The sequence below is a fragment of the Eschrichtius robustus genome, chromosome 1 (genome assembly GCF_028021215.1).
Source record: "Eschrichtius robustus isolate mEscRob2 chromosome 1, mEscRob2.pri, whole genome shotgun sequence".
Lineage (NCBI taxonomy): Eukaryota > Metazoa > Chordata > Mammalia > Artiodactyla > Eschrichtiidae > Eschrichtius > Eschrichtius robustus.
The window spans coordinates 114277577-114305341 of record NC_090824.1 but is presented as its reverse complement, the minus strand read 5'-3'; the positions used below and the strand labels follow the sequence as shown (position 1 = coordinate 114305341).

The 27765-nt window shown below is 45.4% G+C and overlaps 1 protein-coding gene across 1 annotated transcript in view; it reads left to right on the top strand.

Moving 5' to 3' along the window:
- Positions 1 to 766: 766 nt before the first annotated feature.
- GNB5 (G protein subunit beta 5) overlaps positions 767 to 27765 on the top strand; it is a 43732-nt gene continuing 16733 nt past the window's right edge. The window contains exons 1-5 of the mRNA XM_068551724.1: positions 767 to 997; positions 14154 to 14290; positions 17771 to 17812; positions 19840 to 19916; positions 25915 to 26047. Of these exons, the coding sequence (XP_068407825.1) occupies positions 886 to 997; positions 14154 to 14290; positions 17771 to 17812; positions 19840 to 19916; positions 25915 to 26047 (501 nt within the window). The 5' untranslated portion in view covers positions 767 to 885. The remainder of the gene's footprint in view (positions 998 to 14153; positions 14291 to 17770; positions 17813 to 19839; positions 19917 to 25914; positions 26048 to 27765) is intronic.

The following is a 27765-nucleotide window of genomic DNA, read 5'->3' as shown; positions in this document are numbered from 1 at the left end:
GCTTGAGTCCGCCACAAAGTCACTAATTTGCTTTCTTGAGGGAACTATAGCAACCCTTCATTCTAAGGTGGAGGAAGCTGCCTCAGAAGTGACGTGTCTGAGATCACTGGGCAGGGGCTCAGAAGCCCCGAGCCTGGGTCCCTGTGGGTCCCTGGCCCCACCCCCACTTCCTTCTGCTGCCAGGGACTTAATTCCCGAGTGAATAAAAGAAAGGCAAAACCAAGAACGGGCAAAGACCCCACAGCTTCTCAGAAGCCAGAACTAGCTTGTATATTTAAGTCAATAAATGAGGAGAGTTTTCATTTCGTTGTAGGGGGAGCATCAGAGCTACCAGGGGTCAGACCGGGTACCAGTGGCGCGAGCCAGGCCCCCTTCCCCTCTCCTCTCTCAGCAAGCAGAAGCCACCAAGGAGGGGAGATGTGTGCGGGGGACTGGGGGAAAGGGGTGTTGCAAGGGCTGTGTCACTGGGACTTCACCAAACTCCCAGGAGCCGGGCAGTCCTGGGTTGGAATCCCAGCTTGGCCCTCACTAAGTGCGCGTCCTTGAGCAAGTCACGTATCTCCTCCTAACCTCGGTTTTCCCACCCGCAAAATGGGCACGACACTCCCTGCGTCCCCGGGTGGTGTGCGCTGCAGCGCTAACTCGGGCCTCGCCTGGGGCACTGCGCAAGGGCTCTGCGCCCGCGGACACATCCGGGGGAGGGGGAGGGGGATCGGCCGCAGCAGCCCGGCTCTCAGCAGCCGGCGTCAGCGCCGGGGGGCGGGGCGCGCTCGGGGAGACGGCTGGAGCTGCGCCGGTGGCGGCTCGGCGCAAGCTCGCCGGCCCGGCCTCCGCCGCCCGCTGACTCGCATCCCCGCTTCCCTCCCGCCGCGTCCCCGCTCGAAGATGGCAACCGACGGGCTGCACGAGAACGAGACGCTGGCGTCGCTCAAGAGCGAGGCCGAGAGCCTCAAGGGCAAACTGGAGGAGGAGCGGGCCAAGCTACACGACGTGGAGCGTGAGTGCGGGCCGGGGCGGGGCCGGGGGCTGCGCGCCGGGAGGCGGGCCGGGGAAAGGAGACCGGCTCCGTCTCCCGGGGGGATAGGGGGAGAGGATGGAGGGGGCGGCCCGGGCCCGGAGCCAGGCCCGCGCCACCGCCCTGGATGAGGGCCCCGGTGCCCGGGCGCCACATGAGACGCGGGTAGCGACCCGAGCCCCCGGACGCGCGGGTGGGGGACCCGAGCCGGACGCTCGCGGGCTCCCGGCATCTCGCAGAGCCCCTGCCGGCTAGTGGAAGCCAGCCCGCCTCTGGGCGGAGGCAGCCCCTGGCCGCTGTCCTCCTGACGTTGGATCGTGGGACCAGTTACCGTCATCACCTGCCTTCCTGGAAGATGCAAGCTGATCTCATTCTCGCCCTTCCCCAGCGGAGCGGGGTGGGCGGGGCGGGGGGTTGGTTGTCAGTGGAGGCAAGCGCAGCGAGCTCTTGTGGACGCTTGGTAAGCATTTTACTTTCTCCATCACTGTTGTCTTTTCTCAGTTTTGCTTTTGCAAGGAACCAGACTCTGATATAAAAGCTCACTTTTCCAGTCCGAGAGTGGAGAGCCAGATGGGGGAAGGGAAGCAGAGGAGCTTACCAAATCCAAACATTTAGTTCCTTTAAGGCTGTTTAAGAAGCTTTTGGATGCATGAGGTGCGGTTAGCATAAAACAGCAGTAGCAATCTTAAATAAACTTACATTATTGACCACGACCATAATTCAGAACTGGTTTGTGACTTTTATGAGTGAACAATTAAATAGCCAGGTTACATGACTCTTAGTGGGATCAGCTTCCCTTTACTCTGTGGGATGCTTTGTCCTCAGTAGTGCTTGGGCTCAGGCCAGGCTTGGAGAAGTGGCTTCATCTGCTTCCTTTTCAGCCCTGAGGGTGGCAGCTCCCCTTTGCTGAACAGGGCCTCCGCATGCATGGTGTTCTCAGGCACACCTATACATTGTGCTCCTGCCATTTTGGTACCACCCCTCTACGTTCACTTTGGAAAAGAAAGATGGGGTTTATGCTAGGTCCTTTAGCACCTGATTCCTTTCTTTGGAAAAAAAAAAAAAAAAAAAATCACTTGATAGAAGCAGGTGACCTGAATTTCAAATGTGCTGTGCTTTAATAGGGGCCTCCTTTAAATAGGAGGCAGGCTAAGCCCCTATATCATTTAGAAATGTATTCAGCTACAATTAGCTGTAAACCCCAAGTAAAGTAATTAAGCAAATTGGGAGTTATTTTTCTTAACAAGAACAAGGGTAGGCGATTGTCAGCTTTGGTTCAGCTACCCGGTGTGCTATCAGGAACCCATGCTTCTTTTTTCTCCACTACCTCAGAGCACTGGCATTTGCCCCATGATTATAACTGCCACAGCGCCCAGCATCACCTCCGTATCCAGGGCTGGAAGAAGGGGGAATGTGGGCACCAGCTTCTGTTTCTCCTTCTTTTCAGGAAGGCAAAAGTTTTTTCAAAAACCTCCTTTCTCCCCAACAGATTTCTGTTTGCACTTCATTGGCCAGAACTAGGTCACATGGCTACAGCAAGGGAGGCTGAGAAAGGGAGAAGTGAGCTGGGTACGCTGCCATCCCCGAACAAAGTTGGGTTCTGTTATCAGAGAAGTAGGGAATGGATAATGGGTCTGCCCCATTTCCCTTTGCAAATTCCTACACTCTGCAGATGATAGTGACAATGCTGCAAGCATGGTGTTAGTGCCTCTGAGGTAGGTCGTCTGATTTCTCCATTTTACAGATGAGGAAACTGAGGCACAGAGAGGTGAAAGGACTTGCTGAAAGATCCCAGCTAGTAAGTAGTGGACCCAGGATTCCAGCCCAGCCAGTCAGAGCCCCAGCCCAGCCTCACTTCAGCTTTTTTGCCGAACGTCTTAGTGCTCAGTGCAGAGGGCATTCTCCAGAAACGCTCTGGAGAGCAAAGGCTGCCCACTGGGATACTTTTCAGCCTTTTCTGTGAATCTGGTAAATTGCCTAAGGCAGAGAGATGGTCAAGATGCAGCTTTTCAACAGGGAACCTCTGTCCTGCCAAAAATGCAGTGCTCTCAGAGGTCGGGGCCAAATTTTGGACCCACAGTGGAAGGATTTATCCCCACCTGCATATGTTAGAATTTTTGAGTAGAAAAGACCAGAAGCCATGCGGTCAGGGTCCCCTTTATTCCCTCTGTATCTTCCGGACCACTTCTCTTCCACTCTCATGTCAAACCCTTGTTCCTTTGAGGCTCCGAGCATTCAACCGATCTCCCTCTCCATGCTGCTGTCTCCTGAGCCCCCAGCCAGGCTCCCTCCTTTTTTGAGGACTATGGCACATGGCTCAAGCCTTCCTTTTGACCCTAAGCCCTGTCCTATCCCTGGTGTCTTCAGGATCCACAAGGGTGACCCTCGTAAGACACTGGCCCCTCACTCTGTCACAGCCCCCCGGGATCTTGTAAGCACTCAGCACTGCTCCTCCTCTTGTGACCGCAGTCTCTCCCGCAGAGATCTCCATGATCCCTGGGCTCTTCTCTCTTCCAGTCTCTCAGCCTCTTCCTGAGCATTTGCGTTTTTGCATTTTGGTGTTGTGAAATCATAGGTTGCCCTGTAGCCCCTACCCTGGTCAGGGAAAGGTCTTTAGGCCATAACCAAGGTGACCAAGTCATCCTGGTGCACCTGGGACTCTTGGTTTTTAAATGCAAGAAAGGAAAGCCTTGCATACTGGGAAGCCCTTCAGTCCTGGGCAAACCAGGACAGTTGTTCAGCCTTCTGTTAGCTCTGACTTGCCCAAATTCTTGCCATAAAAAGCTCAACACAACAAAACTACAGAGCATAAACTTGGAGGAAAGAGAACTTAACCGAACGTCAGACTCTCAGTTCTTCAGCTCCCATCCCTTTGACCCTCAAACCAGCATCCATTTTGTTGGGCCTTCATTCCCAAGTCAGACCCTGGGCCAACTTTAACTACAGGAAGTGGCCTTTATGGGCGGCCTAAGGGGAAGCCAGCCTACATCAAACTCCACAGCCCCAGACCTCGGGCCGCTGCCCTGCCTTTCCCCTCACTCCTCCAGCATTTCCTGCTTCTCTCCACATGTTTTCTGTCATTGCCTTCTGCTTACCTTCTCCCATGGGTAGGTGCTCGCTTGTTTGATTCTCAGGCATTTTAGAACCGTGAGGTGGCAGCTTGTGTTAGTTTCCTATTGCTCTTGTACAAATCTCCATAAACATAGTGGCTTAAAACAACATAAATTTATTCTCTTACAATTCTGGAGATGAGAAATCTAAAATGGGTCGGAAGGGCTGCATTCCTTCTGAGGCTTTGTGGGAGAGTCCATTCCTTGCCGTTCCCAGCTTCTAGAGGTTGCCTGCATGCCTTGGCTTGTGACCCCACCTCACTCCAACCTCGTTTCTGTCATCGCATCTCTTTCTTTGACTTTGATCCCCCTGCCTCCCTCTTATAAGGACCCTTGTAATTACTTACATTGGGCCCGCCTGTATAATTTAGAATACTCTTCCCATCTCTAGATCCCTAACTTCATCACATCTTCAAAGCACCTTTTGTCACATAAGGTACTGAGAATTAGGATGTGGACATCTTTGGGGGGGCCTATCACACAGCTCTTGAAACTAGAAAGGTCACCTGCTTCAGCCTCAGTTTTCGGGCACAAAAAGTTTTCTTCCCCTCCCAACAACCCTCTCCCCTTTCCTTGGGGATGAAGTAGCAGCAGAGATCCAGGGAAGGGTTAAGGGATTTCCTAGAGGTTATGCAGCTACTCTAAGGGCAAATGGGGAGTACAGCTGTCCTCCTCACCATGCTAGACCGTCTCGCTGAAGGCTGAGATTCACATTAAAATGGAAAAAAACAGAAACAAAAAGCTAAATCTGTGTGCGTGTGTGTGAAGAGGTGTCAGTATTGAGTAAGAAAAAAAAAGTGCCCAACAGTGTGTATGATATGGTCTCATTAGCTTAAACAAAAGCTGCTTGTATATGCATTAGATTTGTGGCAGGAGACACAGGAAGCTTGTTATCTCTAGAGAGGGGAGTGGGGGGATGTAGAGGTACGTTTTACTTTATACACATGTGTGCATTTATTGCTTTTATAATAAAAAATGAATACTGAAATGGGAGTCAAGATCCAGAGAAAAAGGAGAGAGTTCAGTTTTTAAAAGTTCTTAACTTGAAATTAAAGGGACAAATGATCTGGAAGACAGACTGAAAGCAGACAGCAGGAGGGAGGCCGTGTTCATTTTGGCCAACATACATGGCAGCCTTGTGGGCCTGTGTGGGGATGACTTCATTCCGGTTCCCAGCTCCTTTGGGGAAGATTCTATTATTATCTAGGAGCAGAGCAGCTCAAAAAAGATTTGTGTAATGTCTGTAGGTTAAAAATCCAGACGAAATATGGGAAACCACAGGATTTATCGTCCGATGCTATTCCCTTTTCTATGTGTTCTAAGTGTAACTTTGTGAAAGGTCTTATTCTCAAAGGCTTTATGGCTAGAGCCTTGGACTATTCTGACTTTACAGTGTAAGGAGAAATTTAGGAAAACCATATTTCTGGATTAGTCTGAAGCAAATATGTTGATCCACTTTTTCCACGTTCTAAGGAAATATGCTGCGTGTACTGAGGCTTATAAAAGTGAGTTTCCCAGCAGAGTAATCTGTTTCCAGCTGCTCTTCCATGTGTGGCCTGTGGTGTCAGAAGGAGCAGAAAGCAAACTTGCCTTTCATTTCCTCGCGCCTTCCTCTTGCTAGAAAACTGTCATAATAAGCTAAGGCCGCTGTAGCAGATTCAAAAATACAGGAAAACAAGTCATCCATAACCCCACCACCCAGAGGTAGCCCCTTTTAATATTTTGATGTTTTCATGTTTGTGTGTGTATTTATAAGCTTACTTGGGACTTTATAGCTTACGTTTTCATGTCTGTATGTATTTATAAGCATACTTGGGATTGTAGTAGGTATAGTTTGAGTTTAGTTTGTTTTTTGTATGAGTCTAGTTTTAATTTAACCCAATGGATTGAATAGCTCCTCATGTCATTTCACAGTTCTTTTTAATGTCAGTATTTAAAAATTATGATTTGGAACCATACAGTATTCCATCATAAAGGCTGTACCGTAACTTAACCGTTCCAACTTTTAATTCAGGAATTCAGGGTTTTTTGTCTGTGGCTAATTTATGGTTTTGGGGCAATTCAAAAATCTCTGACAGAGTGAAGTAAGTCAGAAAGAGAAAAACAAATACCGTATGCTAACACCTATATACGGAATCTAAAAGAAAAGAAAAGAAAAAGATCATGAAGAACCTAGGGGCAAGACGGGAATAAAGATAAAGATGCAGACCTACTAGAGAATGGACTTGAGGACACGGGGAGGGGGAAGGGTAAGCTGGGACAAAGTGAGAAAGTGGCATGGACATATATACACTACCAAATGTAAAATAGATAGCTAGTAGGAAGCAATTGCATAGCACAGGGAGATCAGCTCAGTGCTTTGTGACCAGCTAGAAGGGTGGGATAGGGAGGGTAGGAGGGAGGGAGACTCAAGAGGGAAGAGATATGAGGATATATGTATATGTATAACTGATTCACTTTGTTATAAAGCAGAAACTAACACACCATTGTAAAGCAATTATACTCCAATAAAAACGTTAAAAAAAAAAAAAATCTCTAACACAGGTGAGGTAATGTGATTATAAATGTTTTCCTTCCATCCAGGTGTGTGAGGGTTTTGTATACACCCCACCCCATTCTACCTCGGGGTAGAACCAGACAGAATGAGTTTTTAAAAATTAGCTTTGGATACGTTTTCTTCCTTGATTCCTTTGATCTTCTACCAAATTGTGGCCATCACAAGACTGTATGTTGGTGCAAAATTTAGTAAGTTATTCAAGATCATTTTTAAAATAGTTCTGTTTTCGTATTTAGGACCTCTCACGTGTCTTTGAACTTGTGTTCTGTATTTACAGTCAATTTCCCAGTGTTCATTTTCAGGGAGATTTTAGAGCGTGTTCACGCTGGGGTCATCTTTTCACGGCCTTATGGAGCACCAGGAATGACACTGCTGCAGAATTTCACGTCATGAAGTTAATGGCTTGAATTCTTGTGTGTTGACCTCCACGTTCCACATTTTACTTTAGGTTCCTGTGTGCACTGATTATAAAATAAACAGCAAAACTATTCCCTGGAAGTTGAGAGGAAGCCACATCTTGATGAAAAGTTCACCTTTGTCTGAAGCCAGAATGACAGATCATTTCCAAGGCCCCATAGATAAACTCTTCACACTCTGGTTTTACAGAGGAGGGCACAGCCTCAGAGGACACATTTGTTCACCTCTAATCTATAAGTGTGCCCTCCCCTCAGGCCTCACTTTCCTTTCTGAGAAGTGACAGGGCTGGCGCCCCACGTCGGCCTGCACGCTTGCTGTTTGGACCTTGGGAGCCCCTGGGCCAGAGGCGTGCAGAGCAGAAGCGCCTCTGAGCACAGCACCTCCCTCGACTGTTCACCAGCCTGGCTTTGCTCTGTCTAGTTTCTAGATTGGGCTTCTAGTAAGATTTTATCTATGAGAGAAAGTGGAAGAAGGCAGGGGGAGGGAGCCTTGTGCAACTCAAATAGAAGTTTGAAAACAACTGCTCCACATGACTGCCCGACCCCAGGCCCCGGGCAGGGAGGGTTCAGCCCTGCACACAGGACACCCCGCACAGGGTGCCTGGGGATGATGCTGGGCACTGCTTGTCGAGTTGCTAAGGTCTCTTCTGGCTCTAACTTGGCACCCCTCTCCCTGCCAGGTGATGGCTGAGCCAGGTGAGGGCGGGTTTCTTGACTCATGGTCTAAATGACCCATTGCTCTGGCTACATCAGGAAGTGGGAGGGATCCAAGGTTGGGGTGTCTTCTGGACCAGGAAGCCTTTGTCACTGCCTCACCTAGTCCTTGATTTTCTAAAGAATCACAGCCACCTGCCCAGAGTTTACCCCACGATGGGAGGTATTTATCTGTTCTTAGAGGCCCAAGTGTGTGTGTGCATAAGGTCCTTAGCCTCCCTGAGCCTGTTTTCCTTTTCAGTAGAAATGGAGATAAAGCCTGTGACCTCAGGCCATGTGTAAAACTCTCAGCCCAGCACCTGTCACACGGGAGACACACAGTAAATGATGGATAATGGCAATGGGTATTGAAAGCCTTCAAAAATGTGCTTTCCATTTAACTCAGCAATGCCACAAATTGGAATTTATCTAAGGAGGTAATGAGATGCAAGGGTATCACCGTGGCCCTGGAGCAAAGTAAGTGTCCACTGGTTGGGAATTTTTAGTTAATCGTATATTCATAAGTGGAATGTTCTGCCGTCATTAAAAATGACAGATAATTACATTTGACATTTCATGGCCCCTCCATTTCAGAAGCCCTCTTTCCTCCAGGTCATGTTGTTTCCAGTGTTTTGATCCTCAGCCCCTAGTACCCACCTGTACATTTTTGATTCCTGGCCAGCCAAGTATCGTTAAGCAGTTTAATTTGCTTTCCTTGTTAAACCACAGCACACCCCATGGATTAGGTCATGTCTTCCATTTTACTGAATAACGAACAAAAGTAAATGGTAAGAAACTAATTTCCTGCCTCCCCCTTCCCTACCCCAACTCCTGTGCATCCTTCAAAACCAGGTTCCTGTGACGTCTCCTCCGATGGCTGCACCTGCAGCAGAGTCAGCCGTGTTGCCCTCGGCTCCCCAACTCCTCTGTTATCTACCTTCTCACTACACTGCAGTGGTTACCTGTGTGCTGGCCTGTCCGTGCCCTGCAGACTGCGAGCCCAGTAAGAGCAGGAACTGTCTTCTTCTTTTCTGTACCCAAGCATTTGGCACATAGGAGGGAAACATCATTCAAGCAGTAGACAGTTACTAGCCTATACTTCCAGCTCTATCCCTCTTCTTGAGTTCCAGCCATGGCTTTCAATTCCCAGCAACTACCCTACCTGCACATCATTCATAAGAAAGAGTGCTTACCATCTTAATTCCCAACCAGCTCCTTTATTTCTTTTTTTTTTTAAATTTTATTGGATTATAGTTGATGTACAGTGTTGTGTTACTTTCAGGTGTACAGCAAAATGATTCAGTTATACATATACATATATCCATTCTTTTTCAGATTCTTTTCTCATATAGGTTATCACAGAATATTGAGTAGAGTTCCCTGTGATATACAGTAGGTCCTTGTTGGTTATCTATCTTATATATAGTAGTGTGTGTATGTTACCCCAAGCTCCTGATTTATCCCTCCCCACCACGTTTCCCCTTTGGTAACCATAAGTTTGTTTTCAATATCTGTAAGTCTGTTTCTGTTTTGTAAATAGGTTCATTTGTATCATTTTTAAAAATTAGATTCCACATATGAGTGATAGCATATGATATTTGCCTTTGTCTGACTTACTTCACTTAGTACGATAATCTCTAGGTCCATCCATGTTGCTGCAAATGGCATTATTTCATTCTTTTTTGTGGCTGAGTAGTATTCTATTGTATATACGTACCACATCTTCTTTATCCATTCCTCTGTCAGTGGACATTTAGGTTGTTTCCATGTCTTGGCTACTGTAAATAGTGCTGCAGTGAACATTGGGGTGCATGTATCTTTTTGAATTATGGCTTTCTCCCCAACCAGCTCCTTTCTGAATTGTCCGTTGGGGTTTGAGGCATCGCTGTGTTCTCAACCACAGACTCTGGAATCCTCCCCTTATCTGCCCCATTTCCCCGCCCCGCCCTCCCATCCAAGAAGCTGCCTTTCTGAACCTTCTCAGAGCTGCCCCACCTCCACCTTTAGTGGGTATAACTCACCTGGGGAGCATATGGAAATGCAGCATCCTGGCTCCATCCCGTGGATTCGGACTCCTTGGATCAGGAAACAAGTGAGGCTCCCACTGCCGGTGCTAGCAAGTTTGCGCTGATAAATTTAGGAGTTGGTTGGCAGCTGAAGCAGAGATGATGGGTTAGGGGTAGAGAGAGGTACAGAAAAAGAAGGGAAAGGGGCTGAAAAGTTAGGTTAGCCCACCAAAACCTGCTGCCTAGGATTGCTGCAGTTGACTGAAATTTAGTAATCACTGAGCATTCCCTTTATCTTTTCAATAAATATTTACTGGGTACCCACTGTGTGCCAAGCTGGAGAGCAATAGCTAACATTCATTGAGTGCTCCCTTTGTGTCAGGCTGGGATAGTTGTCCCAACAACCCCATGAGGGAAGCGAGGGGGCAGGAAGGTGAGCCGAGGCTCACGGTTGCACAGCTGGTGTGCGGCTGCGCAAGACTGTGACCCGGAGCCCGGGCTCCTGACCGCTCTGTTGCAGTGAATGCTCCAAGGAGCTCCAACAAGACAGCACCCCATCCTCCTGCCACTTACCTTCTAGTGGAATTTCTTAACAGGCTATCATTCTATTCTAGTAAGTTATTATTATAGAAACCAGCTAACCGTGTTCATCATTTCTTTTTTTTTTCTTTTTCATACAATGGGAAGCCACTGTATGATTTTATTTTATTTTATTTATTTATTTATTTATGGCTGTGTTGGGTCTTCGTTTCTGTGCGAGGGCTTTCTCTAGCTGCGGCAAGTGGGGGCCACTCTTCATCGCCGTGCACGGGCCTCTCACTGTCGCGGCCTCTCTTGTAGCAGAGCACAGGCTCCAGACACGCAGGCTCAGTAGTTGTGGCTCAGGGGCCTAGTTGCTCCACGGCATGTGGGATCTTCCCAGACCAGGGCTCGAACCCGTGTCCCCTGCATTGGCAGGCAGATTCTCAACCACTGCGCCACCAGGGAAGCCCCCCATCATTTTTTTTTTTTAATTAATTAACTTATTTATTTATTTTATTTATGGCTGTGTTGGGTCTTCGTTTCTGTGCGAGGGCTTTCTCTAGTTGTGTCAAGCGGGGGCCACTCTTCATCGCGGTGCACGGGCCTCTCACTTTCGTGGCCTCTCCCGCTACGGAGCACAGGCTCAAGACGTGCAGGCTCAGTAATTGTGGCTCACGGGCCTAGCTGCTCCGCGGCATGTGGGATCTTTCCAGACCAGGGCTCGAACCCGTGTCCCCCGCATTAGCAGGCAGACTCTCAACCACTGCACCACCAGGGAAGCCCCATTTCTTTTTTTAAAAAAGAAAAAGTTAAATCCTGAAGACGTGGTTCGTCAGAAGGCAAAGGAGAAACCACATCTGTCCTGAACCAAGCTCCCACAAATGATTTACAAGAGCATATTCCACTCGTTTCCAGTTTTTTGGGTTTTGTTTTTACTTTCTGGTATTTAAAATTTTTTAAAAACTCTTTAATTCAGCAGATGTGAGGTTTGGCAGATAGAAACAGGTTAGAGTAGGTTGGGAGTGAATCTATATATGGGAAGAGAAAATGCAGTGAGAAAAATAATTAATAGTTGGGATGTGCTCAAATTCATGCTTTGTAAGGAGGCCCTATTTTGGTTGGTGAGTCATCTTTTTTTTTTTTTGGTAAGAGTGACATTAAATGGCTATGATTGTCCTAATGCTGAACTGGGGGAAGTAGCACTAATATTGATATGAAGTTTCAAAGTAAAATACTGACTAGAATATGCTCACAGCTCTGGGCTGGTATAGGCTTGTGTAAAAGGCCTATAAGAAATTAGAAAAATTCAGTCTGTTTTTAAATTGCATTCAATATGTTTTTGTGAAGAATGTTTCCATAAAAGACTAATGTGCTGTTGGTGGCAATAAAGAATGCAGTGTCTTCGCAGAAGCGATGGCATAATAATTGCACATTCGTGTAGCACTTTATAGTTTAGCAAGTACTTTTTACAGCGTGGGTTTTCACAGAGACTTTTAACCTGTTCACTCATTTTTATTTCATCACAAAGAAATGGGGCGACTAAAAGAAACCAAGACTTCTTGGAGAAATAAATGCCTGCTTCCAGGGCTAGGGCATGGAGGGAACATGAGCCCGCAGGAAGATGTGCTCCGAGGGTGATGGGGAAATGTCGGAAGGTCTCGGGAGCCTGCCTGATAGGGCTCCCACCGAGCAAATCAGGGACGAGTTGGACATCAAAATAAATAGTAGTAAAGGATTATAACTTCTTGAATAAAGTGAGAATCCATGAGTCCCTACTAATGTAAATGAATGAATAAATACATTGGGGAAGAAGGAACACTCCTCTTTATATTAGAAAGTCAACTAAAAAATGCAGAAGGAATGATGGAATTAGAAAAGTCACTACTTACCAACCATCATAACAATTGGTTCAGGCAAGAATCATTAATGGATGTTAAAAGTAGGGTATTCAAGTTTGAGGAGTGTTGTGATGTTTATGTACTCTCAGAGTACATCCCCACAAAGTACTTTTTCATGACAAAAGGCAAAATGGTAACTGTACGGTGGAGAACCCTAGCAGACGCCACCTTGACCAAATGATCCGAGTAAACATTGCTGGTGATGGGACCAGCGGGCAGCAGGTGCCTCCTGACAGGACAGGTGTTCGGGGCAGGACCTCAGCGCTAGTCTGTGGTGTTCTTGCCAAACGTGCATTACCCAAAGCTAATCTTGAGGAAGCATCAGACAAGCCCAGGTTGGGGAACAAAATAACTAGAGATGAAAGAGAGTGACCAGTGACTGCAACACGTGATCTTAGGTTTTCTTTTGCTCTAAAGATATTGTTGGGTCAATGGAGAGCATCTCAATAAGGTCTATAGATTAGACATCATATTGCTTCAGTGTCAGTTCTCTGACTTTGATAGTTACACTGTGGTTATGCAAGAGAATTCCTTGTTTTTAGGAAATACACACCGACGTGTTTAAAGAGAAGGAAGGGAAGAGGCGAGGGAAGAAGGAAGGAAGGATTTCCTGAGAAGGGGCACTGTTGTCACAAGGGTTAAAGCACAGAGTCAACCCCTCAGCCCAGGCGTCAAGTGAGGCAGGTGGGCACTTCCCCCGCCAGCACCAGCAGCTCCCTGGGAAGGCCAGAGCCGGTGCCTTGCCTCCCTCCTCCCCTGATGTTCTGTCTGTACCAAGACAAGACACCACACCTTTCCTGGGGCTGTCCCCTGGCCTAGAATGCCCCCTTCCCTCCTCCCTACCTGCCCAGAAAAAGGCCCAGCTGAGAGGTTTAGAGGAAGGAGAAGCAGAGGTGGGGTTAGGAGCCCGGCGCAGCCTCTAACCTGAAAGGGAGTGGCGCCGCACAAGGGGACAGAAGCCACATGACCCCCACCTCAGTTTCCTCACCTGCACAATGACGGCATGGACTGAATGGTTTCGGGGGCCCTTTCTGCTCCTTCGCGTGAACTCGTCTCCCTCTGACAGCCTCTCCAAAAGCCCCCCAAAAGCTCTCCCTTGGCCTCAGGAAAGAGGCTGTGGTCCCAGCCCCTGAGAGATTGATTTTTGGAGCGCCTTCCTGATGTACGTACCTTCTGCAGATCATGTGTTCAGACTTGTGGAATGTTGCATTGATCTCTGCCGGCACTGTGAGTTTTCAGTAAATCCACAGTGTACTGTTTGGAGGGTCAGTCAATTCGCTCTTTCCTGCAGCACGTGGGTCGGGCAATTACCATGTCCCAGACCCGTGCCAGGCATGGGGGGGACCAGTGAGGAAACACAGGGCCTGCTGTTGAGCAGGTGGTGCACGTCCTGGCACCTGATAGGACAGTTTCTGTAAAGTCACTTGTCCTTGTGACTGGAAAGTAGTAGGTGAAAGAACCAGAAGCCCCCACTTTGCTCCTGGTCAGTTGTATGAACTCGTATTAGCCGGATAACCTCTGTAAGCCTCAGTCTCTTCACCCATTCAAAGGGAGTAGCGATCTCACTGCACTGCCTACCTGCCCGCCTTGCAGAGCTGTGGCCCTTCAGTGGGAGAGTTCTATGTAGAGTTTTGCAAATATGAGGCAGTCCTGTCCTTCATCCCTCAGCGTGCATATATGGAAGTGCTTTGAAAAACAGGGTCATTTTTTATTGAAGTATAGTTGATGCACAGTATTATATAAGTTATAAATATAGGGTCTTAAACACAGAGAGAATGACGGCGTGTCTCTACCTTCTCGTGAGCTTGAAAGAGAGAGCATCGTGAGGGCAATGGGGTAAAGCGCAGGAGAATGAAGCACCGACGGCTCCCCTGTGCCAGCTTGTGGCTCAGACCTGGTCCTTGGTCCCGGGATTGAGCGTGTCTTGTCCTTGCAGTGCACCAGGTGGCCGAGCGCGTGGAGGCCCTGGGGCAGTTTGTCATGAAGACCAGAAGGACCCTCAAAGGCCATGGGAACAAGGTTCTGTGCATGGACTGGTGCAAGGATAAGAGGAGGATCGTGAGCTCCTCGCAGGTACGTCACACCTGTCGGGTGATGGTGGGCACGTTTCTGATTGTAAGCTGAAGGGAAAGAGCCGTCCTTTTCAAAAGACCCTCTCCGAATGTTATGTCTCTGCCTGTGCGCCAAAGGACACGAGTTACCCCGTTAAGAATTCTCTGGCGTACTTGAAAACTTCACTAATTTGGGTAGATTTGGAATTAGTAATAACTGAAATATTATAAACTCTATTTGACAAACCATTCAAACATTTTCTTCCTGAGCATATTTCAAGGTCTTATTTGTAAGTGAAACCATTTTTAAATTAGGGTTTTTTTTTCCTCCAAGTTGAAGGCGTAAGTGGTTGAAGTGCCACTGTGGCTTCTTTCAGTTTAAGAGTTTAGCAGTTTTTATGCCTTAAAGAACAAATTTAAACTGTGTATTTTGTGAAGTATAATTTTTTCATTCGTTTTATACAGTTGACATGGTTTATTTTACATCTTATGTATCAGTTATTAAACTGCTACATAACAAATTACCCCCAAGTTGAACAGCTTACACAGTGACTATTTCATATCTTACATGGTTTCTGAGAGTGAGGAATCAGGAGCAGCTCAGAAGGATAGTTCTGGCTCAGGGTGTCTCACAAGGTTGCAGTCAAGATGTTGGTCAGGGATGCAGTCATTTGACAGCTTGGCTAAGGCAGAAGCTCACTTCCAAAATGGCTCACTCACTTGGCTCTTGGCTGGAGGCCTTAGCTCCTCACCGTGTGGACCGTTCCATTGGGCTGCTCGCGACACGGTAGCTGGCCTCCCCCAGAGCAGGAGAGGGAGACAAAGGCAGAAGCCGTGCTGTCTTTGATGACCTGGCCTCAGAAGTGACATTCCTTCCCTTCTTCTGCATTCCACTGGTCACACAGACCAACACCGATATAATGAAGGAGGGGCCTGGACAAGGACATGTCTTTCAGGAGGCTAGCTACCACTGCTTAGTGCTTTTTATGTCTATTTTGATGTTACATTCGTTGAACATGAAACCATAAACTGAAGTCATATATTTTTATGGCCAGTTTAGCCCCCCCGACCCCTGCCTTTGCCTTTAGTCCAGCTTTTTCAAAGGAAAATTTGGTTTTTATTTATAACCCTTTTAAGTATCAAAACTGTACATATTCTAAATAATCCATGAGTTCTAATATCTCTGTCGGTACTATGTTTGATAGGACAGGTGTTATTAATCTCCTGTATTACCTACAAATGTAGTATATCACATTGCACTTGCTTTTTTTTATGTTCATAAAAAATTTAATGTATCAGTTATGTATTTAACTGGAAAAAAGAAAGAAAAGGTTTTTTACCCCTACCACCCTGTTACAATCATTATTATCTTAGAGCACCTCTTTCTAGACTTTTTTTTCCAAAGGCTCCTTTTTACACAGTGGTTGTTGAGATGTACGTGTTGCCGCCTAGCCTTTTAGACTTTTTTTTTTATCCTTAAAAGGATGCCATATGTTGGACTTTCTGTCACTCGTGTACCACTCTTACTAGAGAGGGTGGGAGGGCAGGAGGGATGTTTCAGCACTGCTGACTGACTCCATCCATCCACCTCTACTGCAGAGGGAGTGGGAGAGGTGGGTGGGGGAAGGGAGGAAGGTGGGAAACAGCAGAAGGGCTCTGGAACAGACTTTGAGTGACTCAGAGCAGCCTTTCTCCCTTAAAAGGCAGGAAATCAATCTGCCTGACTGTGTGGGTTGGGGTTTGGGGTGGAGGCACAGTCTCTCCAGGTACGTAGGCCCCTGGTGTAAATGTCTGTGCTCATGGAGGGACCACATTTAGTTATGAGACTGCTTTTAGCTTCTTGGTTGCCTTTCTCTCTCCAGAGCACACAGTAGGTGGGCGGTGGAGCCAGGCAGGCGGGCTGTGCGGTGGAGGAAGCCTGTGAAGGGAACGCTGACTTGGGTGATACACTGAGTCTCTACCCCCCGCCCCGCCGCAGCCCTCTACTCTGTTATCTGATTCACCCACACAGCATGTATGGGCGTTTAGTCAGAAAAATTAGAAGCACAGATGTGCTCAGGAGTCTTAAAAGGCCCCAAACCGCCGACTTTGCCTTTGATCACTGCCTCTCAACCCCATGCAGCGTGAATATGGAAATCTTCCATCAGATCAAGTGAAGCAAGCAGCTGTGTCACTTTAGTTACTCAGACCTTGCTGGTGCCCCTAAGTGGCATCTACCTCACTCACCAGATCTGGCTCCAGATGGCTTGAGCGATTAAAAAAAAATCAAGCCTGCGGTAGAGGCTGCAGATTCTCCATCCCTGAGGATGTGGGGGGGACCCACGTGCTGAAGGAAGTCGGCTCAGCCATCCTCCTCCACTGCCAGTGGGAGCCTGGGGGCCCAGACAACCCTTACACCACGTGCTGTGTAGATGACTGCGCTGCAGCGACCGGGGCTTACGTGGGTTTCTCTCTGATGGGTTTGTGTTGCAAACGGATGGCATCATAGCCCCTCCCCACACCCCCTACTGGGGCTGCAGAGCGATTGCAGTGAAAGTGGCCGTGTTGTCTGTGGCATCGCCCAGAGCTCACCCTCCACGGGGAGTGCTCTTTGTTTCCGGAACAGCTGCCCACGGGGGTCCCCACCGTCATAGGTACGAGTCCCATGGTGATGTCCGTGAGCACCCGGGGGAGTCAGACTGATGTCAGGCCCACCCAGACCCCCTCCACAGCTTCCACACAGGGAGGGGGGCGAAGAGTGGGGTGGGGCTCTTACATGGTCCTGCAGGGAATGTGGACTCAAAGGCGAACGGTAGGGAGGACAGGCTGGGGAGGTGGGGTGGGAGGAGGGGGAGGAGAAGGACCATTAGTTACTGTCAGGCATCTGAAGGTAATTTCAGCTTTACCTTTTCCCTGTATAACTTACTGGCATTTGGGGTACGATGGTGATGACAGTTTACCAACAGTTTGTGCTTGGTTTATAATTGGCATAAAAGAAGTGTCTGAGTGTTGCTTTCTGTCATTGTATCTACACAAGGAATGCAAGGTTGAGAACTGAGGCTTGCATCAGGCTGGAAAGTGCTGTTGCCACCTACTCCCATTTCTTCAAGGATGGGTTGGAGGGTCTTGATTGTGCAGATACTTGCTCTGGCTTTCCACTTGGTACTGCCCAGCTGGACTTGGCTTTCCATGAGGTTCTCAGCAGTTAACGTGTTAGGGCTTGTTGACAATTTTTGAACTGTTTACTCTTTTTTGTTTTTCTTCAAGTGTAGTTGATATACAATATTATATGTTACAGGTGTACAATATAGTGACTCACAAGTTTTAAAGGTTATGTACTCCATTTATAGTTATTATAAAACATTGGCTATATTCCCTGTGTTGTACAACATATCCCTGTAGCTTATGTTGTACATAACAATTTGTACCTCTTCATCCCCTACCCCTATATTGTCCCTCCCCACCTTCCATCTCCCCAGTGGTGACCTCTAGTTTGTTCAGCTGTTTACTCATTTCCCTCCAGGATGGGAAGGTGATCGTGTGGGACTCCTTCACTACTAACAAGGTAAGGCATTGTCCCTGGTGGATTGAGTCACTTCAGAACCCCAGCCCTGTCCTCGTCCTCTCCAAGCACCCCACTACTGGTCGCCCTGCCCTTCAGGAGCCTATTTGGGGGTGCAAACCCCATGAAAGCCCACCTGTGTTCGGATGGTTCAGCAGCCCACTGTAGCGTTCACTCCTCTCTTGAGCCGAACCCCTCGCCCAGAGAAGAGCATGCAGGGCTAACATAGAAGGTGCTGATACGGAAACAGGAAAGGGCATGGCCCCGAAACTTGTCACATTCACGCATGCTACTACTGCATTTAGGATTTTTCTTCTGGCTGATGATAAGAGGTACCCAACCCCCAGTTTCCTCTCCCCTCTCTGTCTTCGACTAGACTCCATAGCACGTGGACTTGAGCAAACAGTGGGTGGGGAGCTGAGACTTCAGTGGGATTAAACTGCCCTTCACAGGGATACTGTGGCGTCTCAGCCCCTTGCAAGTCTGGCGTAGGCATGTACTGCTCCAAATGAGACCTAAGTTTAGACTTATAATGAAACAGAAAGGCCAGAATCTATGTGTAGGTGCGCTTGCATGCCTGCATCGTGTTGGCATTTGCAGTAACAAGTACTGTATATTAAATGTGGACTCCAGTGTTTACTTAGAAAGAAAGTCTTCCTTTTCACTGTATAAAAAAGGAACCTATATCTGTCTCAAATTGGACAGCGTCCTTATTCTGCATTATTGAACGTGTTCAGTAAATGTCATAATAGGCAGTTATTACACAACCTGCTCAAGGGGGCCCAGAACCATCTTGTAGAGCAGAGTCCGGAATGGTCAGGCCCCTGGGGAATAATAAAAATGACAATGTAACAATTTGCAGAGGGCTTTCCTATACATCACTCTGCCTCTCCAGAACTCCTCCGCATCTTCAGGGGTGGGGGTAGGGGGCTGCTTGTGTCTATGCCTTAGCATGGCATAGAGCACACGCTGCCTGATGCCTGGGGAGCCATGGGGTTGCCACTTGTGGTCCCTGGCAGGGCCATGGTTATCACTTGTCAGCAAAGGGGCCAGGATGCCCTGTGCTGAGAGTGGCCACTCGTTCGTGGAAGTAGGTTATTCATGGTGTCTGAAGGGCCACTACTCCGTGAGTGACAAAGAACTTTGACAGGCAGTATCAGGGCCCATGTCTCCCCACAAAAACACAGAGAATCATAACAGGCAAGAAGACCAGCACTTGAATGTACTTTACAAACCATCTGGTCCCATCCTCTCCCTTCCCAGACGGAGAAGGAGAACGAGGTAAGACAGTGGCCAGCCTGTGCGAGGCTGCACATCTCACTGGTGTTAGAACCAGGTCCAGGGCCCATGGCTCCCATGGAAATAGGGCCACAGACTCAGAAGTTTTTGAATCATGCCTTGGTTGCTTATATGCGTGCAGGAGAATACGGGTGACTCAGACCCCAGCCAGGAGCCGAGGACTTACACCTCCTCTGAATGCTTCCATTTTACAGGTTTCCTTTCCTCCCAGGGCACAACTCTAATCCCCCTTCCCAAGCCCACCCCCATTCCTACCTGCTCAGGAATGGTTTAAGACCCACAGAGGACAGAGGCTCTTGTATACTCACTCACAGGCAAACAAACTTGTAACATACATGTAAAAAGTCATTCAAGAACACGTTTTTAAAATAGAGGGAATCTGAGTAAATAAGGTGAAGTATATACGTATGTGAAATGAAACTGAGACAGATCTTTCAAAGAAAATGAGCCCCAATATTCATTCAGAACAACAGGGGGAGTATAACAGTAAGAAAGAAGTAAGACGTTAAGGATATTCTTTTGCTAGTTGAGATTTTTAACTTTTAGAATGTATGACATAAAGTTTGGCTGATTATAGAGGATCTGAGTCTCCTCATCAGTCTCAGCCCAAACCACTGACCTTTGAAGCTAGAAAGTAATTTGGTAGACGCTTCAGTGATTTTACTTGGTAAAAACTGACGTTTGTGTAGAAGCGCCCTTGTTCATTGCTTGCATGGTGTGATGTGTTGCAGGAGCACGCGGTCACAATGCCCTGCACGTGGGTGATGGCGTGTGCGTATGCCCCATCGGGATGTGCCATTGCATGCGGGTAAGTATGGGTGACACAGCAGCGTTTCACATGTCCTGTTGGCCATAAAATACTGTTCTATGACCTCTCTCCTGGAGGTCAGGTTAATATCTTTAGTCTCTACTTCCTTCAGAGGTGAGAACTCACAGGATGTGTCCCAAAACCTCCATCACAAATCACAGTGTTAGACCGTCCAGTGGCCAAAACCCCAGGCAAAGACACTCACAACAGGCAGGACATTCCAGGGCCTTAGAGATCACCTCCCAGTAGCGAAGGGCAAAGGCCAGACCTTCCATTAAGTAAGGTTAATTCTTCAGTACTCAGTAAGAATGATAAATACTCTACATTTTAAAAAACCCTTGGGTAATATGTTTTTAATTGGGCATTAATTCTAGCAAATGCATAGAGTTGGATGGGTTATATAAATTTCTCAATATTTGCTATTGAGATATCAGATGTCTAGCACCAAATTACAAAAAGAATACATTGGGTATATCCTTCTGTGATATATGATGAATATAATAATATAGCACACAATGTCTTCAACAGTAGTTCAGAAAATGATTCTGTAGGCTGTTTCTTATTTTAACCCTCACTACATGAAACCCAGTGGAAGGATTTCCAGGAGGACAGGGGGACAGTCAGGGGTGAGAATAATTTTACAAGGCTCAGGTAGACAGCTTTTTTGGTGACACCTGGTGCAGAGAGAGTACAGAGTGGAGGAATGGCTGGTGCCGTAATCTCTGTCATCTCTGTTTCCCGGGTCCTGGCATGTGGTGGATGGTCAAGGCCTGCACTGGCTGTCTCACAGTCTGATATAAAAACCAAAGTAGGAGAAGTTCAAGGTGTGAATATTTGGGAAAGCACTTGTTAAAATATCGGGAGTCCCATGGATGAGGAGAGAGCAGAAAAACTAAACTGAGAAAGACTGAGTCCTCATCTTAGATAAAAGCACCATCTGCCCTACTCAGACCATGCTGCGATTCGTTTTGAGTTTCCAATGATAATCTAACATCGTGCTTCCCAGCTATGGCTTTGTGACATCCCTGTAACTCCATTATCACACAGATCCACACCCATGTCGTATTCTCTAAATGTCGTTATAGGTGACAACAGGGTGTTTTTCTCTTCATCTGCCTGACTACTGGGTCTATCTCTCAGTTGGTTCCAAACTTGAAAGCTAAAACTCCACCAGTATTTACAGAATTCCCTTCTCAAAAAAATGTGTCAGTTGATTTTATATACATATATGTGTATTTTTTATTTGAAGCCATATCACCAAGAAGCCTTCATTCAGGTATTGTACACTTGCTATGAGCACCTGTGTGCAAGACACTGGACTGGGTGTCCTAGGGAAATTCAAAGATGAATAAAACATAGTACCTGCCTCCAAGCAAGAATATAAAAATAACAATAATGACCACTTACTGAGCCTCTATCATGCGTCAAGGGCCATTCTGAACTCTATATTATCTTCACAACAGCGCCTTGTGATAGGTGGGTGGGATCCACTCCATTTTATAGTTAAGAACACTGAGGCTTAGAGAGGCTAAAAAACATAACGAAGATCACAAAATGAGTTAGGTACTAAAGCAGAGATGCAATACCAAATGCATCACATTGCAAAACCTTTCTGCTTCTCATAGCAATGCAAATAAACCCAAGTGTGAGTGAGTATCCCGACAGAGCTACAGAAATTACTCTGAAGCTTCAGAATAGGAGAACATGTTTCACCTTGAGAGTCAGGGAAGCCCATACATAGTCTGAAGCATGCTGGTTCATTGTCACAGCCAAGTGCAAATCATTCTCACTCACACCATCTATAAACATGCTTGCCAAAGCTAGTTACTGGTAAGAGACTACCCAAGTCTACACCTGCACCTCCAAGCAGTTGGAAAGGCAAAGGGGTCCCCTAGGTTCCCCGGGGCCTCAGAAGGGAGTGCCCCTCCTTAATGTCATTCCCCACTAAATGGAAGCAGAGCTCCTTGGAGTAAGACTGATTGTAGGTCTAGGGCAGGAAAAGAGTAAAGTGAGCCTAGGATATTTTCTTGTTCCAGAAAGCAAGGGAACACTCAACTCATATTAATGGAATCTTATCAAACATAAACAGGAGCCGCTTGAAGGGCCCCCCGCCAACTTTCCAAATTGGGATAATTTTAGCATCACATGGAATAATGGTAGTAATGGATCATAACCCAGTTGAAGAGAAAAGAGAATCCATGGGTGTGCAGTGATACTGGGAGGAGGAGGGATTGGATTTGTCTTTACAGAAAAATACCAGCTAATAAATGCAGAAGGAATTATCAAATTAGAGGATCGCCATTTTGTACCATAAAGTAATATTTTATTCAATCAAGGATAATCATGCTAAAGCCATTATATGATGGTTGTTGGGAACAGGATATTAACATGACCTAAAGGTGTCACACCACAGATTATTATTACAGGCATACCTTGGAAATATTGCAGGTTTGGTTCCAGACCATTGTAATAGAGCAAATATCACAATGAAGTGAGTCACACGAATTTTTTTGTTTCCTAGTACGTATAAAAGTCAAGTTTACACTAGACTATAGTCTAAGTGTGCAATAGCATTATGTCTTAAAAAAAAATGTATATACCTTAATTAAAAAATGCTTTATTGCTAAAAAATACTAACCATCAACTGAGCCTTCAATGAGTCTTAATCTTTTTGCTGGTGGAGGGTCTTGCCTCAGTGTTGATGGCTGCTGACTGAGCAGGATGGTGGTTGCTGAAGGCTGGGGTGCCTGTGGATATTTCTTAAAGTAAGACAGCAGTGAAGTTTGTTGTATCGATTGAGTCTTCCTTTCACAAACAATTTCTCTGTCACGTGCAGTGCTGTTTGATAGCATTATAGCCACAGTAGAACTTCTTTCAAAATTGGAGTCTATCCTCGCAAAACTTGCCACTGCTTTATCAACTAAGTCTATTAATATTCTAAATTCTTTGTTGTCATTTCAACCACCTTCACGGAGTTGATTCCATCTTAGGAAACCACTTTCATTGCTCATCTGTAAGAAGCAACTCCTCATTCGTTCAGGTTTTATCATGAGATTGCAGCAATTCAGTCGCATCTTCAGGCTCCACTTCTCATTCTAGTTCTCTTGCTATTTTCACCATATCTGCAGTTACTTCCTCCACTGAAGTCTTGAACCCCTTACTGAAGTCTTAAACCCTTCAAAGTCATCCGCAAGTGTCGAAATCAACTTCTTCCAAACTCATATTAATGTTGATATTTTGACCTCTTCCCATGAATCACAAATGGTCTTAATGGCATCTAGAATGGGGAATCCTTTCCAAAGGTTTTCAACTTACTCTGCCCAGATCCATCAGAGGAATCCTATCTATGGCAGTTATAACCTTACGAAATGTATTTCTTAAAGAATGACTTGAAAATCAGAATTTCTCCTTGAACCATGGGCTGCAGAATGGATGTTGTGTTAACACGCATGAGAACAGCATGAATCTTGTGTACATCTCCATTAGAGCTCTTGGGTGACTGGGTGCATTGTCCTTGAGCAGTAATATTTTGAAAGGAATCTTTTTTTCTGAGCAGTAGTTCTCAACAGTGGGATTAAAATACTCAGTAAACCATGTTGTAAACAGATGTATTGTCACCCAGGATTTATTGTTCCACTTATAAAGCACAGGCAGAGTAGATTTAGCATAATTCTTAAGGGTCCTAAGGTTTGAGGAATGGTAAATGAGCATTGGCTTCAACTTAAAGTCACCAGCTGCATTGACCCCTAACAAGAGAGTTAGCCTGCCTTTTGAAGCTTTGAAGCCAGACGTTGACTTTTCCTCTCTAGCTATGAAAGTCCTAGATAGCATTTTCTTCCAATATAAGGCTCATTTGTCTACATTAAAAATCTGTTGTTTAGTGTACCGCCTTCATTAATTATCTTAGCTAGATCTTCAGGATAACTTGCTGCAGCTTCTACGTCAGTCCTTGCTGCTTCACCTTGCACTCATGTTATGGACAACAGCTTCTTTTCTTAAACCTCATGAACCACCTCTACTAGCTTCAGACTTTTCTTCTGCAGCTTCCTCACCTCTCTCAGCCTTCATAGAACTGAAGAGAGTCAGGGCCTTGCTCTGGATTAGGCTTTGGCTTAAGGGGATGTTGTGGCTGGTTTGATCTATCCAGACCACTAACACTTTCTTCCTTTCAGCAATGAGGCTGTTCTGCTTTCTTATTCATGTGTTCCCTGGAGCGGCAATTTTAATTTCCTTCAAGAACTTTTCCTTTGCTTTCACAGCCTGGCTGTTTGGCACAGGAGGCCTAGCTTTCAGCCTGTCTTGGCTTTCAACATGCCTTCCTCACTAAGCTTAATCATTTCTGGCTTTTTATTTAAAGTGAGAGGCATGCAGCTCTTCCTTTCACTTGAACGCTTGGATGCTATTGTAGGGTTATTAATTGGCCTAATTTCAATATTGTTGTGCCTTAGGGAACAGGGAGGCCTGGGGAGAGGGAGCGAGATAGAAGAATGGCCAGTCAGTTGGAGCAGTCAGAACACACACAGCATTTATCGATTAAGTTCACCATCTTATATGGGCACGGTTCATGGCGCCTCAAAACCATTACAATAGTAACAGCAAAGATTACTGATCACAGATCACCATAACAAACATAACAATAATGAAAAAGTTTGAAATATTGTGAGAATTACCAAAATGTGACACAGAGTGAGCAAATGCTGTTGGAAAAATGACACCAATAGACTTGCTTGATGCCAGGTTGCCACAAGTGTTCAATTTGTAAAAATGCAATAAAGCAAAGTGCAATAAAACAAAATATGCTTGTAATTACAAGCAAATCACCCTTACCATGGAGAGATCTGGTGGTCCCCACTTTGACCAAGTAATCAAAGTTGGCATCACCAGTCTTGAGACAAGAGGCATTGCAAGCCTCCTAAAGCGAAGCAGTAAGAAAGAAATACACAATATCACCTTTATATATCACATTTATATTATTGCTAAAAATGTTATACTTGAGGGACCTCCCTGGTGGCGCAGTGGTTAAGAATCCGCCTACCAATACATGGGACACGGGTTTGAACCCTGGTCCGGGAAGATCCCACATGCCGCGGAGCAGCTAAGCCCGTGTGCCACAACTACTGAGCCTGTGCTCTAGAGCCTGCGAGCCACAACTGAAGCCCGTGTGCCACAACTGAAGCCTGTGTGCCACAACTACTGAAGCCCATACACCTAGAGCCCATGCTCTGCAACGAAGAGAAGCCACTGCAATGAGAAGCCCACACACCGCAACAAAGAGTATACCCCGCTCGCCACAACTGGAGAAAGCCCACGCGCAGCGATGAAGACCCAACGCAACCAAAATAAGTAAAATAAAATAAATTTATAAAAAAATGTTATACTTAAATATAACCATTAAGAAACAGCATGACAAATCCAGACTGTGTGACATTCTGTAGGACAACTGACCTAAGTTCTCTCATTATAAACAACCAAAAAAAATGTGTCTGTTCTCCATTAAAAGTTCTAAAAAAGATATAAAAACAGAATGTAATGTGTGGCTCTAAATGGGCCCTGGATCCTGGAGACAGCTGGGAAAGATTGACTATGGATGGCTTATTAAACGGTGTTATGGAATTTTTGTTTTCGCAGACGTGATAATGAGTTAGTGATTATAGAATATGTTCTTATTTTTAGGAGATGTAAATTTGCAAATTGAAGTATTTAGATGTAATGTGTCATGTCTGCCACTTGTATTCAAATGGCTCAGAATTTGCTCCCAAAAATATGGCAAAATGTTAAGTTAGTGAACGTATGTGAAGAGATCTGGGTGTTCACTGTACTATTTTCTCTTTCAATTTTACTGTACCTTTGAAAATCTTCAAAGTAAAAGCTGCGGGAAAGGTTACAACATATGATACTGCCAAAGGAAAACAATTTGAAAAGTTTGTGTGAATGAGAAAGCATACACATATTCTACTGCCCTATATTAACATTTGACACTTCTGTCTTTCCATGCTAGTGGTTTGGATAATAAGTGTTCTGTGTATCCACTGACGTTTGACAAAAATGAAAACATGGCTGCCAAAAAGAAGTCTGTTGCTATGCACACCAACTACCTGTCGGCCTGCAGCTTTACCAACTCTGACATGCAGGTAAATAAGGGGACGCGTGATGACGGGCCAGCCTGCTGGGGAGCGGGGTTGGTCGTGGAGAACTAAAGCGGAGGTGCAGGCGAGGAAGCTGTTCTGGTGTCCCTCTTCACAGGAGGGTGTGTGCACTCCATCTGGCTCTAAGAGGAAGCTCCTGTTGTTTTTCATATATATGTGTATATGTGTGTATTTGTATATATGTTTATATGTGTGTGTATGTGTATATATGTGTGTATGTGTATATATGTGTGTATATATGTGTGTATATGTGTATATGTGTGTATATGTGTTTATATATGTGTATATATGTGTGTGTGTATATGTGTATGTGTGTATGTGTATATGTGTGTGTGTATGTGTATATGTGTTTATATATTTGTATATATGTGTATATATGTGTGTGTATATATGTGTGTGTATGTGTATATATGTGTTTATATATGTGTATATATGTGTGTGTATGTGTGTATATGTGTTTATATATTTGTATATATGTGTGTATATGTGTATGTATGTGTATATATGTGGGTATGTGTATATGTGTGTATATGTGTTTATATATGTGTATATATGTGTGTGTATGTGTATATGTGTGTATATGTGTTTATATATGTGTGTATATATGTGTATATATGTGTGTGTATATATGTGTGTATGTGTATATATGTGTTTATATATGTGTATATATGTACGTGTATATGTGTATATGTGTTTATATATTTGTATATATGTGTGTATATGTGTATGTATGTGTATATATGTGGGTATGTGTATGTGTGTGTATATGTGTTTATATATGTGTATATATGTGTGTATGTGTATATGTGTGTATATGTGTTTATATATGTGTGTATATATGTGTATATATGTGTATGTGTGTGTATATGTGTTTATATATGTGTATATATGTGTGTGTATGTGTATATGTGTGTATATGTGTTTATATATGTGTGTATATATGTGTATATATGTGTGTGTATGTGTATATGTGTGTATATGTGTATATATGTGTGTATGTGTATATGTGTATATATGTGTGTGTATGTGTATATATGTGTTTATATATGTGTATATATGTGTGTATGTGTATATGTGTGTATATGTGTTTATATATTTGTATATGTGTGTGTATGTATATATGTGTGTATGTGTATATGTGTGTATATGTGTTTATATATGTGTATATATGTGTGTGTATGTGTATATGTGTGTATACCTGTATATATGTTTATGTGTATATATGTGTGTGTTTGTGTGTATGTGTATATATGTGTATATATATATATATTTTGGGTGGCGTGCCACTCAGCTTGTGGGGTCTCAATTCCCCTACCAGGGATTGCACCCAGGCCACGGCAGTGAAAGGGCCGAATCCTAACCACTAGACCACCAGGGAATTCCTGGTTATATTATTATTTTTAATGCAATCAGAAACGGGGAAAGTCAGGGCTGCTGACTGTTGGTAGAGATGAGATGAACTCCATGCCATATTGAACTTCCTCCTCTCATTGACTTGCTGGGGGTGGGAGTGGGTCAAGGAACTTTCTGGGGTGGTGGAGATTCCTATCTGGGTCAGAGAGGTGGGTCCAAGGTGCTTCCGTATGTAAAACTTCACAGGGTGCTGACTTCCAGAGTTGTGCACGTGACACACCTCATCGTACCTATTTTACACTCCCGTTTTAACACATTCGAAAAGAAAAAGCATCAGAGAGTAAATCTGT